The 14,622-nt window shown below is 39.1% G+C and overlaps 1 protein-coding gene across 3 annotated transcripts in view; it reads right to left on the bottom strand.

Annotated features, from left to right (window-relative positions):
• The window catches only part of ENOX1 (ecto-NOX disulfide-thiol exchanger 1), a 356,835-nt gene that overhangs the window by 36,738 nt on the left and 305,475 nt on the right, over positions 1-14,622 (bottom strand). For all 3 annotated transcript variants that reach the window (XM_030234651.2, XM_018908677.2, XM_030234653.2), the window contains one exon: positions 6,425-6,609. In XM_030234651.2, the coding sequence (XP_030090511.1) occupies positions 6,425-6,609 (185 nt within the window). The remainder of the gene's footprint in view (positions 1-6,424; positions 6,610-14,622) is intronic.

Here is a 14,622-nt window from a genome sequence, read left to right as displayed (position 1 = left end):
TAAGAATTTCTCTCTCTCCTGGGAGTTCATATATTTGTTAACCAGTTTTCAAATATCAGCCACTGGGTGAGAGAAGGAACAGGCATGGAAGTGAAATGTTGGGTCCAGTCCCTCACACTCAACTTGTATCCATTCCCTTTAAGGTCATCAGTACTACCATTACTACTCAAGTGCCAATTTTACAGGAAATAAAAAGAGAAAAAAGATCTAACTGGAATTCATACTGCAATTAAAAGCATTTCCAACATAATTATTCTGGTATGTTTGTTTATTTACCAGGTAAAGTGCAAATAAAAGGGATTTTTTTTTTTTTATCTCTTATATTTATTCTTCTTTAATGCTGCTTTGGAGAAGAATCAGTTTATAGCTGTGCATAAGTACATTGGTTAGGTTGTATGCTGAATAGATGTTTGGTGAGCAAGAGGTAGATGGAATAAAAAAAGGCTACAAATCTCCTCTGCACTTAGGCTATATTAATAAATATAGGCATAACATGCTCCATCTATTCAACAATAATCTTAATTTCAGCACTAAACTGCTACTAGAACCTGTATATTTAAAGGTATATCATTGTTATAATGGCCATGGCACTTACAGAGCACCAGATTCAGCAATTTTCAGCCACCAGCATCTGTGTCTGTGGCTTCTGACATTTCAGAATGTTTGTAAGTGACAGAAAGGAATGGCTGTGACAGTTAACAACACATGTGAAGGCTCTGAGACCTGCAGACCTCAATGCCAGCTGAGCCTTATTGGAACTTAATAGGTGGTAGATTGGCTAAAAGATTGATGAGGAAAAAAGCCTCGTGATGCCCTGCCCTAGTGTCTGTTACAACCTCCTGCACAGAAATGTTCTTTTTGTCCCTGCTCCCACTGAAAGAGTGTGGACCATGGGAATATTCAGTTCTACTACTTGTATGGGAAAAAGCTGTGAAAAATAGGGAAGGAAAGACCTGAGAAGTGCCATCTTTGTTTGTAGAAAAGCCTGCTAGCTCCATCTGAAAATGGATTGGCTCTGCTCTAATGGCTGGGGATGGTGGAAATCCAATTAATTTCAAAGGCAGCATAGTGAGGCTCACAATAGTTACCTTTGGATTTTCTACTCAGAAGAGTTACTACATTTTACAGGTACATGGTCTTGCTGAAAAAGCTGATAGATGCCTCTTGTGACACCTCAATTAGATAAAATGGTTGCAATCTGTCTCCCAGTGATGGTACTCTGGAAAATGTGTGCTCCCCACAGTCAGCACCACCAAAGATGTACCCTGATCTCCCTCCTTTGAGGGAGAAACAAGTGTAAGGAGGGAGCTGCAATGCACCCCAACAGCAATTCCTACCCTCCCAACCACAAAAGTGAGGCATATCACAGACAAAACAGTCCTGCCTGCATGAACACTGAAAGCCTGAAATGAGGTGTAGGGCTGGATATTAGGAAAAATTTCTCCACCAAAAGGGTTGTGAAGCTTTGGAACAGGCTGTCCAGGGAAGTGGTGGAGCCACCATCCCTGGAGGTATTTAAAAGATATGTAGATGCTGTGCTTAGGGACATGGCTTAGTGGTGTACTGGGCAATACTGGGTTAATTGTTGGATTTGATGATCTTAAAAGTCCTTTATCACCTAAATAATTTTGTGATTTTATGACTGCTAGTCATCTGGCATTTATCAGAGCTCTTTAAAGAGGTGTATCAGTCTCAGATGCATCTGCTATTTATTTTACATGTTAAATGATTAGTAAACTGCAAAAGAAAGTCCTCAGTAGGTAGGAAATGTCAGGAGCAATGTGGCCTTTGCAGAAAGACCTTGAGCTGCATATTGAACAGCAAGGACAGGAAAGTACTGAACAGGTGATGATTAACTGTGTCCTCTCTGCCTGCAGCACCAAATGGGGAAGGGTCTCTGAGGTATACAAAGTAAAACACACAGGCAGTGGTTCTGGCAGCTCCTGACTTCTGAGTGTTCAGGTTGACAATCTGCATTGCAATTCACATTAAATTGGTATTGTCCAGGGAGAAAAAGAAGAAAAGACCAGAGTGGACTCTTATCACAGTGCATCAGAGCGACACCCATGCGGGTCATCAGCAAGGCCAGAATATGTTCAGTCTCCTGCTGAGACATGCTGAGCTGAGTTGGTGGCACTCACAGCAGCGTGTCAGCCTTTTTGTCAGCCCCACACCCACCACACACACTGTTCCCTTTGTTCTGGCTTTCCAGCTGGAGCACTAATTTTAAGAGAGGCACTGTGGTGCATCCCCTGCTGCTGCAATAACCCCGTGGCTGGGCTTTAATGCACCCCTGCCAGCGAAGGGGGTGACAGTCTGTGCTGTCACTGTGTGTTAGGAGTATGGTCCCAAGCCCAGCCAGTGATTCAGGCCCTCAGGGGATGGGGGCAATGAGGTGCCTCTTAAACAGCACATCTCAGCATGTGCAATAGCAGTACTGTAGGCACCAGTGTACATTTCCTGGACATAACATTTATGGAGCACTGTTTAAATGGGGATTTGTGGATGACACCCTTGCCTGCAGGAGCTAAATTCAGCCCATCATGCTTGGGGAGTTATGAGAGGAAAGAACATTATCCTACATTTACATGATGCAGTTAAGCACCATGCAAAATTACCAGCCCATTGGCAAATGTACCAGCTCAGGAATCAGCACAGCTGTACAAGCATGGCCCCACACCTTGGCCAGTTAAGCCTGACAAAAAAGGTAGAGCTAACTTGTTAAATGAGAGTCATGCCAAAGGACATGTGCTCTGTAGACTCAGGATTAACCTGAGGCTTAAAACATTGCACTGATGTGGAAATGGTTCATGAACAATCCCGGATGACCAGTGAAAATCTAAAATTTACTCGAACACATACTAATGAGTGTCATCTCCTTTGTGGAAAACTGACATTTTTTCAAAGGCTTGCTAACACTATCAGTTTCAGACAGATTGTATAAAGGATCTGGGAACCACATCATTAATTCAGTAGAGACTCACTGTCAAATTCTGAGCCTTGGTTTCAAAGCAAGGTGGCAAAAAAAGGTGGCAAGTGCATTTCATCAAGAATTATACCTGATGGACAATATACAATGACAGTATATTTTTCATGCTTTGTTCTTGGAATGGCTGAAAGATTACATTGAGGATTTTTTTGAAAAGAATTCTGCTTGCCATTCCACATATAATATGCTAAAACTAAATTGTTAAAATTTGGAGAAATTATATACCCACTGAAAATTGAGGCTTATAAACTCAACCATTAAGCAACAGTTCTAGGTGATATTTTCTGCATTACCTATAGTCATGTATTTGCTGAAACATTTCAGACCGAGAGGCAATATTAAAAAAATTCTTACAGCTGTGCTGTGAAGTGCTGCAAAAATAGTTACAACTAAAACATCCTTTCTTGTGATCACAGACTTTTTTTAGAGCATACCAAATACTGCTGGAAAAAGAGCCATTCAAAAAGTGATCGTCTTGGTATGTGTGTTCTGATACAGAAATAAATTGAAGGCAATACCACCTATGCAGCAGTGACAAGTTAATTCAATTTCCATCTCAAAATCAGGTAAAGCGTATCTCATTTGTTTCCATGGATACAAGACATTATTTCCATTTGTTTGAGATCTCACAGTGGGTATGAAATTAAACTGTGACACAGTTTTATGGATGAAGTTGACTAAAACCCCGTAAGTTCAATGTCATTAGTCCAAAGGATTTTCTTTTTTTAGACATAGCAAATAAGGAGGTTGCTACTACTGCCCATAAGGTACACTTCATAAGCAAACATCTGTGTGATTTTCCTGATGCTACTTTAGATCAGTGGGAGTGATGGAAGAGAAAATAAACATTCATTTCATCAGTCCTGCAAACACAGGGAAGACTCCTGAAAAACATCCAGATGGTAGAAGTACATTAAAAATACATCGGTGGTCTGTTATTTGCTATTGTTTGGCACCAAATATGTTTACAAAAAATGTCTTGATTCTGAAAATGCATCTAATTTTTCTCAGATAAATCTTCTTTTCAGGCTGCAGCTCAAATCACTTGATCCCTAGTTTTCAGAGTTAGAAGAAGTGTATGAAAGAGTAGGGGAGAATGAGGAGAAAAGAAGAAGGAGAAATATGTTTTTCAATGCTGACATGTATGAAGAGCTCAGGAATTCAGTGGCATTCAGTTTACCTTGTCTGAAATTAATTTTAATATATACAAAAGGATAAAAGGGAATACAGGTCTTCTTGTTAAATTATTTATACTCAAGTCCTGGATATATATTTAATATTTCATAGTGAGACTGATTTCCATAGATGCTGAGCACCTGCTACACTGACAGATTTCAGCTAAGGTTGTCATCTCTCAACACTTACAAAACCAAGCTGAGATAAAACTGAGTCTACCTAAATCAAAGGTTTATTTCTACATATTCATGCATTAACTGCATGAAAATCACAAAGGTTATGGGATGTCATGACTGTGGCTAATTACTGAAATCCAAAACCATCATCCAGCTGCTTAACTGACTGATAATTTCCCACCAAATATTCTGAACTTCACCTCCCGTGCTTCTGTGTTGCTGCTCTCCTCAGCATATTGTCAGACTGGATTATCTGCAGTGTCTTCTCCAGCTCCTTGGGCCATCTCTAATTATATCCCATTGGGAGCAAGTAGGTGTGACCCTGAGATGGCAAACTAGAACCTCACAGCAAAACTGTCACGAACACAGAAACTCCCAGAGGAGAAGGGACTGCAGAGTCCATGGCCAGCTGAACAGAGAGATAAGTCAGTAACTCTGTGTTATTGATTTGCATTATTAGCATTTGCTTGGAGTTCAATAAAAATCTATTTATATTCTACAGACTTGATTATACTTCATCCAGACCCCAGACAGAAAATTATAATAATGCCAAATGGGTGCTAGGGCTCCAGATTTTTTATTTAGCAGTATTTTATGCCTCCTTTTCACTAATTTTAATGGAGAATTAGCACCAGGATTAAATGCAGCAAAATCTTTACATATGGTGTTAAATTTAATAAAACCAGTGATATTTAAGTATCCATTTATATAAGGATAAGATCATGAACAGACCTCAAGCTTATCTAAAGTATACAGAAACCTTAAGTATTTCTGAGTAATCACTTAATTTTGAAGTCTGGGAAAGATTTTATTCTTGAATTATCAATTACTTATTTTCAACTTTTAAAGTATTTTGGTCAGAATTATTCCACCATACAATAAATCACCCTGATTTTGTAAAAATTTGCCAGCTTAAAGGGGCTTGTGTTGATATCAATGTGTGTGTAGGGTTGCCTTGTGCTTTGCTATTGGGTGTTGGCTGGGATTTGCAGACTTGCTGGATTCAATGGGCACCAGGACAGCCTTGCAATCCCTAACCCAGCGAGGCAGCTCATATGTAATTGAGTATCTCCTGGGTTTTGCCATGCAAAAGGAGCTTAGTACAGTCTGGAAGTGGGTACAGCTTGTCCCCTTCTGAAATCTAATAACCAGGGGTGACAGAGGAGTGTGAGCGGTGATATGGATGAAGGAAGGAAACTTGACCTCCGCAGTGCCAGGCTGAGAAGCTCCACTCCAGCTGGGAGCACAGCCCAGCACTGTGCTGAGCCACTGCCCTCGGGGTCTGTCACGTACCAGCTGAACACAAGTGCCTGGGCAGAGGAGATGCTGCACACATGCACGCTGGGTGAGGGCTGCCCGTGTGTCAGCGGACACGTCAGACAACGCAGTGGGAGCAGTCTGGCTCTGCTTGCCAAGACTCACCCAGCACAGTGTCAGGAGCACACTAACAAATAAGGGATAATAATTATGATAAACTGACACCCTTTGACCCTGCAGGGAAACAGTGCAGTTTCTCGTTGACTGGTGTCAGAGAAAAAGCTTTCCTGCTGCACTAAACCACTTAAAAACTGTCTGAATGAAAAGGTTACATCCATGGGTCAGCATAAATGATAATAGCTCAGGAAATAGCACTGATGTTGGTAACAATTTGCAAGTTAAGGAGAGTAGTCTGGGCACGCTGATGTCTCAGTCATTCTCAAACAATAGCAGAAAAAAAGATGCAGATGAATGCAAATGAAAACACCACAGAGCAGTGATTATGATACATTAGACAATTAAAAAAAAAATTCTGTACAATATCAGGGCCAGTTGGATTAAGTGAAAAGAGAAACACAGCAATTTGCACATAACTAGCAAATGCATAAAGAATTTTCTTGAATGATCAATGGGTTTGCAGTTTATGAATTCCTAAAATGACTATGCCTAAATATATGCCCAAACTCTCCTCCCTCTTCCCCCATCTAAGTATCCGTGATTTTCTGAAAAGAAATCAGGACCTTAATGAATAGTCTTGAGTACAGCAGAGCCCCATGGTACCACTTTCCTAAAATAGAAGACCTTTTCTTTTCTTCCTTAGCAATACCTGCTGCATGCCTTGCATTGTCTGCTGTAGGAACTGCAGCTGCTGGTCCTTGGTAAGGCTTTCTTCTGTTCGAAAGAGCTGTCCTTTCTCCTGCTTCAGGAGCTCCACTTCATTCCTGTAAGCATCCAGCTGCCATCGGAGACTATCGTTCTCCTCCTTTATCGCATATGCTTGGGCGGCTAGAGCTAAGAGAAAATGAAAATGTGAAAAAAAATCAGTGGAATGGATTGTTTCTTTTCAAATAATACAGAGGACATTGTCTGGAGAGATGACAATACAGCTGAACGCCAGTGAGACGTTTCGGAGCTGAGACAAGACCCAGCAGAGCTGAAAATGATTAGGTTCTGGCAAGGATTGTTGCTGGAAGGTTATTTCCTGGGATGGAAGAAGCCATAAAGTGACCCTGGATAATTCAAATGCTACTTGCAATCTGGCTGCTAAATTTAGGCTTATATTTTAGGAAGAAACTGGCATGCAGTCCAAGGGCAAGGCACTCACCAACTTTACAACGTTTTCCCAGTGATGTTATAGGAACTGATACAGCCATTTAGTATTTATACTTGCACAGTGGCCAGATGTTCCAATCAGGTCTGTGCTAAGGAATTTTCCCAGTGTAGAGTTGCTGGATTTAGTCCCATGAGAGAGGAAACACAGAAATTTCTCTCCAGCCTTGCTATGAACTACTTCACAGCAACAGTTATGAGGAACCATTTAGACAGAAAAATGATGTAATAGAAAAAAATTATATAAAATGCAAATGCTGAAAAAAGTGTTGGCACTACAAGAACATTACTACATTAAAGGCATTGAAAGACACTTAAGTAATTTCCTTAGGAAGCTCCATTTGGCCCCATTTCAATTTAGAATGGCATTTTTATTATCATAACTGATAGCAGGTGTTTGTGAAGAAATCGATTAGTATGCAGGGATGGAAATTACATTTACCAAATGACTTGCACAGTTTGCAATATAAGCTAAAATTTGTATAGCAAAAAGCAGAAGGCTATAAAGCATGTAGTAGGAACATTATTTAAATAAATTATCCAAACATAAATACATATAGGAAAAGGTGGCATTCCTTAATTAGGGATGTGGCTATCATCCTATAGAAGACCTCACTCCTGGTAGTATTTATATTTGGCAGGAGCAGTGGTCATTTGGCATAGCAAACTGCCATACCATGCTATTTTCTTTCTTGGAACCTGGTGACACAACAACATTACAGAGCAGCTGTAATTAAAAACAACAATCTACTATGGCTGGTTCTATCAACATTTGGTAACTGAACCACATAACTGATTTCCATTCCTGATTAAATGATTTCAGGCTTGGTATCACAGAATTCTTTTCTGCCCACCTACAACAGCAGTATGGTTAAACTCCAAATTATATGAAATTGCATATTAACTCCATTTAATACTAGGCACCTCTTGACTAGACCTTCTGCAGATAAGGAGTCCCCTGTTCCCCATGATAACATGATTCAGCACATTTGTGAAATTATACCAGCAATTAGGTAGAATGTCACAATATTTCATTAGCAATAAAAATGTTTTATCTTTGGTAGGACAAATCTACCTTCATTTCAGATAATTTTTGCTAATTTTAAAGTAGTGCAAATGCATTATTCAAAATAAAGTACAGTCAGCTACTATTCAAATACAGACATGGATTGGTTACTGTGCTTAATTTATAGCACAGTATATTTTACAGAATCTCTGCAAGATTTAGCAAGAGTTACAGTATTGTTACATCAAATTAAATTGTACTGAAAAGCATGTAATCATCCTTCCATGACAAAATTTACCCTCAATAAATTGCAATGATGAGTCCAATGGGCAAATAAGAGGACAAAGTACTTTTTTTAGGTTTTTATTTTTGTAAGAGCCAACAAGCTATAACAAAATAAAGGATTAAAAAAATTAATAAGAGGCCAAGCAAACAGAAATATTAGTCCAAGAAATCTCAAGTCAAAATTAAATAGTTTGTGTTGGAATGGACCTCTAAAGATTATTAAGTACAACTTGTGCAATTATCTCACCATCCTCACCCTAAAATATTTCTTCCTTACATCCAATCTAAACCTGCCCTCTTTCAGTTTACAACTGTTTCCCCTTGTGTTGTCACTGCAGCCCCTGGTGAAAAGTCTCTCTGTCATTTGTACTCTCTTACATCTACCAGTTAGGCTCTCACAAAATTTATGACTTTTGTGGGTTTTTTTTAATGTAACACTAAATTCTAGCAGAAACTGCCTACCCTTCATCTCCCTGAGAACAGGAACAGAGACCGTCAGAGATGTACTCAAGTTTCCACAGCGACTTGGGAGCAGTAGTTCACCTGCTGCTCATCATCTATTCCAGCTCTCAAAAAACTTCTGAGAGCTGCTGCACAAGTGGGGGCGTGAGGCCTGTGTATTCCCCCACTGAAATGTGGGCTCTGACCCAGATCCAGCTGAGGCTTATCTGGAAAGGCTGCTTGGCTATTTTCTGTGCCTCTCTACAGCCTAATTGGAGAACTTCTTCTCCTTTCTGTACTCCTAGGTGAGTTCAGGCTATTAAGTGGGGCTACAGACAGCGAGAGATATCTGCTACAGGGTCAGCAAAATAGGAGAAATGAAAAGGGCCACAACATCTCACAAAAGCAAGTAACCTTTATGTGATGAACCTATTAGAGTTTAAAAAATAACTAATCCCAACGAAACAAGACACAAAACAAAGGAGCAGTGGAGGTAACTGTCCATTTATCCTGTAGGAATACAATGCAGGTTTTTACTGCTCAAAAACAGAGATGCACCTCTGAATGTTATTATGTCCTTACTTAAAAAATTATATGTAACATGCAATATTAAAACCTGCATAACAATAATTACATCGCAGTGCTACCAAGGAATTTCATCCAAGGTTGGTTCCCTGTTCTTTTCTGCACACCAGACGACAAAGGCTATGCCGGGAAGATGTTGCATTCTGTTTTAAGACAAAATGAAAACATTCCAAACCACCTAAAATGAGACAGTAAGAATACAGGAGAGATACATTTCTGATAGGCAGGATTCCCTCAGGCGTACAGAGCCTTATCAACATTTTTATACACTTGGGTGATCATCCTAACCACTCATAGCAGAGCAAATAGCAACAGGGTCCAAGGCAGAAATCCGTTTTTAAATAAGGAAGATGCAACATATACACTAACAGTATTAAATGGCCACAAGCTTTTAAATGAATTAATTATAGACAAGAGTCCACAAATGATATGACATTAACTAATTTTTATATACTTTGCTATTTAATTTAAAGCTGTAAATAATTGGTTCCCAACGTGTATGGGCAGAATGTTTAACAGAAAGGAGAAAAAGACAAAAAGAAGACATCTGAGAGACCTCAGGGTGTCCAGCTCACTCAACACTGTTTTAAACAAAATCAGACACATTCTTTGTGTTGACCTAACATATTTTTAAGATATTTATGTTCTAGTGCACCAAGATTAAAATAACTCTGAATTTACATCAATGTCTCTTTTTATTCCAAGCAAAACATCTATTCTATTCTAAAAACATCCTATAATTTATTTAAAATTACATTTCATTTACAACCATTATATATAACGATATGCGATTTGTTATATAGGATATAGAGAAAGGCACTTGATTGAATATTAAATTAAAAATAGAGGAGACTTTGGGGGGGGAAGAGAATCTGCATTTTAAAAAGTAATTTTTTTTAAATTTTGCATAAATTTTTGGTAAGAGTTCATTGAAAAAGCTGATGAATGTAGTTTAAGTTGAAAAAAAAATTTGTTCATCTCATCTCAAGCAATTTTACATTTGGTAGTTCAGATACTCATCTACAAAATCCCTCTCTGAGGCACACTAAAAAAAATCTTTGGATAAAAGACAGTGAATGCTGAAAACATTTACAGAAGAACTATATACAGGGAATCTATATCAAAAGAAAACTGACAACAATCCCAAATAGCTGTCTGTGCTGCAAGTGGAAGAAAATATTCCTACCTAAACAAACACAGCTGGAAAACAGCTCAATATTCTCTTTACAGCATTTTCACTGAGGGATGCAAAATGATACCTGCCAGCCTCAGAGAAGCAGCTGAAGGAAGATTAGACATATATACGTGGGGGAAACCTTTGCACTTATATTTCAAAGACTTCTAAGAGGTTAGTGCGATTTCTTTGTGCTGAGGCAGAAGTGCTATATTCAATTTGGCAGCAGCCTTAGTGGCAAAATAGACTCCGTTTAGTGATCCAGACTAGATCCAAATCAAAAAGACACCCTCTTTAATACAAGAAATGACTGGCTGATTAGAAATCCACTGAAATCTAAGGACATAGTCATTGCTGGATGTGTCAGAAGAAGCAAGCAATTCATTTTTCTAGGGTGTCTGCCTTGGATAGTTAGGAGAGTGTCTTCTTTCTGACCTGCACTGATCTTTTCACTTTCAGCTGGTACTCAGGAACTGCATTTAAGCTAATACCTATCAATGCCCATAGGAGCCATAGCAGAGGAAGTCCTCACAGGTGCTACAGGGTAATTGTAGTCTTTCATGACCCACATCATATCGCAGTGGCCAGGAAATAGAGCTAACACCCCACATCTCCAAATGCTTTTATTTATTGAGAATGTTAGGCAGAATTCAAAATTTTCTATTGTTTCTACTAGTGCACACCTGCATTGTGGATTTCTCATTAGATGATGCCCTCATAACATTACAGTTAATGCTAATGACAGTCTACTAATTTGCATACTGAGGACACACTGAGTCAAAAAGCATAATCAGTACGATATCTCAAGAGCCTGAAAAAATCTGAAAGTAGTATCTGAAAAACAAATGACAGACACTAAAAACAATAACAAAAAACTGCCTGTAAATTCAGAGCAAAGATTTTCCATATGTCCTCCTAGCAGAACTTCTACAGTTTATATTTCCAATAGATTCTTCTATATTTGTACAGAAATAGATCATAAAATTCAGAACTTCTGTGATGTTTGTCTAGACTTTGGTCTAACCAGCAGAATTTTTCAGGGTTTTTGAACTGTAGCTGGTATATTGATATAGAGAGGCAGATGAGAACAGAGAAAGAGCCTACTCCCAAACCTTCCTGCCATCTGAGTTCTACTAAAGCCATTATCCTGATTTTCTGACTTGAAAATGAGGGTTTAAATGATTTAATGTTCCTTTTGATAACAGCAAAAAGAGAAACATCAAAACATGTCAAAATAATGGATATTAGGATAATTTGTTTCATCACTCCCATTGCAGAGCATTTTCAATGTCAAAAAAGCCATCTTGCAAGACACAGAGACTTCTTCAAAGAGTTTGCAGCTTGAGGGACTGAACAAATGTGACTGGAGAAAAACGAGGACACAAAGTTCACAACTCTAAATACAAACAATAGAAGTTATCCCTGGCCTCTAGCTAGCCTGCTTGTTTTTCAAATAGGTGAACTGTGAAGCAGTACAAGCAGGGGAAAATCAGCAAGGAAAAATGTTTCTGGAGGATCTGGAAGGACATGAACTGTGTTTTGATGCTGTTGAAAACAGGGTAAGTTATAGAGTAATGGCATTTTTCATTAGTAAGGAAGATAGTCTTTGCAGAAGTACAGTTTGGATGGTTTTAGGAGATAAAGTGGGTGGCAGCCCTGCTCATGGCAGGGAAATCATAACTAGAGGATCATTAAATAATTTAGACCTTTCCAGTCTAAATTATTCTGTAATTCTATTATAACTAGATAAGACCACTGGATCCTCATTCATTTTTAGCCTCTAAGGCTGTGCTTAGTGCTCCAGTCCACTGAAAATTTAATTTTGTGCTAGATTATGAGGGTCCCATTATAATCACTCAGAGGTGGGGTGTGTGTGTCAGTAGCCCCACACTTTGGGATGTGTGGGAAGGTCAAATTTGGAGGAGTTGTGCAAGGTTGTGGGAAGGAAGGCACAGCCCTATTGCAGATGGCAAGCTGTATGACCTCTGAGGTGAAGGGACACACAGAGTGGGTGACAACCAGCATCTCCAGCACTAAGCTGACCCTTCTCTCTGTATTTTTCAGGAAGCTTTCTGAAAGAGGAAGACTTGACAAGTACTCCTTGGTCACTTTGAGGCATCTTCTTGAGCCCACTTGACAACATCAGGATTCTGAGTCATCCAATCTCTAAAGCAGTTTTGGTCCATTGTCTTGAGTTCCCAGATGACACTTCTTTATGGACACTTATCAAATATCTGATCACCAGCATAGTGATACCTTAAGTTTTAGCTTTGATATTTTTCATGTTCTGTACTGCCCTAGTACAGAACTCTGAACTTCATATAAAGTGTTAGCAGGTTCTCTTCACAGTTTAGTCAGACAAAACAATCCTTATCCAGCCTGAGAACCAAGGACACCATTGCAGCTTCAGACCAAAAAAGTGTAAACAGCAGTGAACTGAGGAGAGCAATCTGGGAGGATGGGACTTCATACCCTCAAGCTGTAATTGGACAATTAACTCCAATATGTAAATGGACCAAAACTTATAAAAGTGTGAAAACTTGTGACCCAGCGTCCACCTTGGGTGGAGCCACAGCCAGGCTCTTGCACTGCCCAAGGTGAATCCTTTGAGGGCCTTTTAATAAATCCCTACTTTATTCCTTCTAGGTAGCCTTTCAAGGCATGATAGTGCTCAGATGTCTATGAAAAGTGCATAGAAATATGGCTGATATAAGCAGTTAAAAGCAGCCCACTTCTATAATGCATTCTTTAAAAAATACCTGTTCCATAGTTCTCCCCCATTCCTGCAAAAACTACACTATATCACTTGAGTTTTTTTAAAAAACACACTGTGCTTACAGCTTGAAAATGGCTAGCTAAGTATCATGAATAAACTCTAGAAGCAAAATTTGAATGGTATAAAAATACATAATTTGGAGCAATTACAAGCTAACCTAGCTATGAAGAGTTTTTTTCCTTTCCCCCTTTAGACATAATGCAATCAAACAATGAAGAAATTTCCACATTATTTTCAAGTGCTAAGCACACTTCATTTGAATGCCTTGGTATCTACAAATTTAAACTCTGAGGGCACTAATTATTCTATATGAGAAGGGTTTATTGTCATTAGTGTTAGTGGGAGTTAGGCCCTGCACACTGAAAGGGAGATTTACTCTTTTGCAAAACCTGTTTAATTCAGGTGCAGTTGCTTCAAAGTCCTTTCCTTACCATGCAGCCTATGTTCAATGCAGAGAAGCTCATTACACCAGTTACATTCATGATGATACCAGATGTTCAAATTGAATAATCATGAGAATTATGTTCAGGCTTCCTATTCACAAAAAACTTGGTGGCAAACAATTAGTAAATGGAAGGATGGAAAGAAAGGAAAGAAAGGAAAGAAGGAAAGAAAGGAAAGAAAGGAAAGAAAGAAAGAAAGAAGAGAAAGAAAGAAAGAAAGAAAGAAAGAAAGAAAGAAAGAAAGAAAGAAAGAAAGAAAGAAAGAAAGAAAGAAAGAAGAAAGAAAGAAAGAAAGAAAGCAAGAAGAAAGAAGAAAGAAAGAAAGAAAGAAAGAAGAAAGAAGAAAGAAATGAAGGGAGCCTCTAAGAAAGCTGAAGTATGCCTATTTACAAGGACATGTAGTGGAGGGGCAAGGAAGAATAGCTTCAAACTGAGAGCAGGTCTAGATTAGATAGCAGAAAGAAATTCCTCACTGCAAAGGTGGTGAGGCACTGGCACAGGTTGCCCAGAGATGCTGTGGATGCCCCATCCCTGGCAGTGAGTAAGGCCAGGGTGGAACTAGATTATATTTAAGGCCCCTTCCAACACAAGCCATACTATGATTTTATGAATCTATTGATTGCAATGTTATTCATCCCACTCAGGACAGACCTCTACACATTTGAGAAACCAAAGTGTTTCTCTGAAGAGAGATTTTTCTCAGTTTATAAAATTTCTCCCTGCATAGCAGACACCAGCAATATCACTGCTCTTTCCTAGGTTTACTACACCTGTGGCTCACCAGTAATTTCTGAAGGCTTGTTATTTCTTGTGAAATGAAGCTCATCTCTTTGCAAATGCCACAGAAGGTGCAGGAAAAGGGAGGACCTATTATTGTCCAGCTGGGACTAGTAACAAAAAGTCGTAGCCAAATGCTGGCTCTGCAGAGGACTAAGAATGCCCCAGAGAGCAGTGCTGCCAATGTCTGTGGCATTATGATAAGCCC

The sequence above is a fragment of the Serinus canaria genome, chromosome 1, assembly GCF_022539315.1.
Source record: "Serinus canaria isolate serCan28SL12 chromosome 1, serCan2020, whole genome shotgun sequence".
In the NCBI taxonomy this organism is placed as follows: domain Eukaryota; kingdom Metazoa; phylum Chordata; class Aves; order Passeriformes; family Fringillidae; genus Serinus; species Serinus canaria.
Note: the sequence above shows the minus strand (reverse complement) of the source record. Positions and strands in the feature narration are given on the sequence as shown.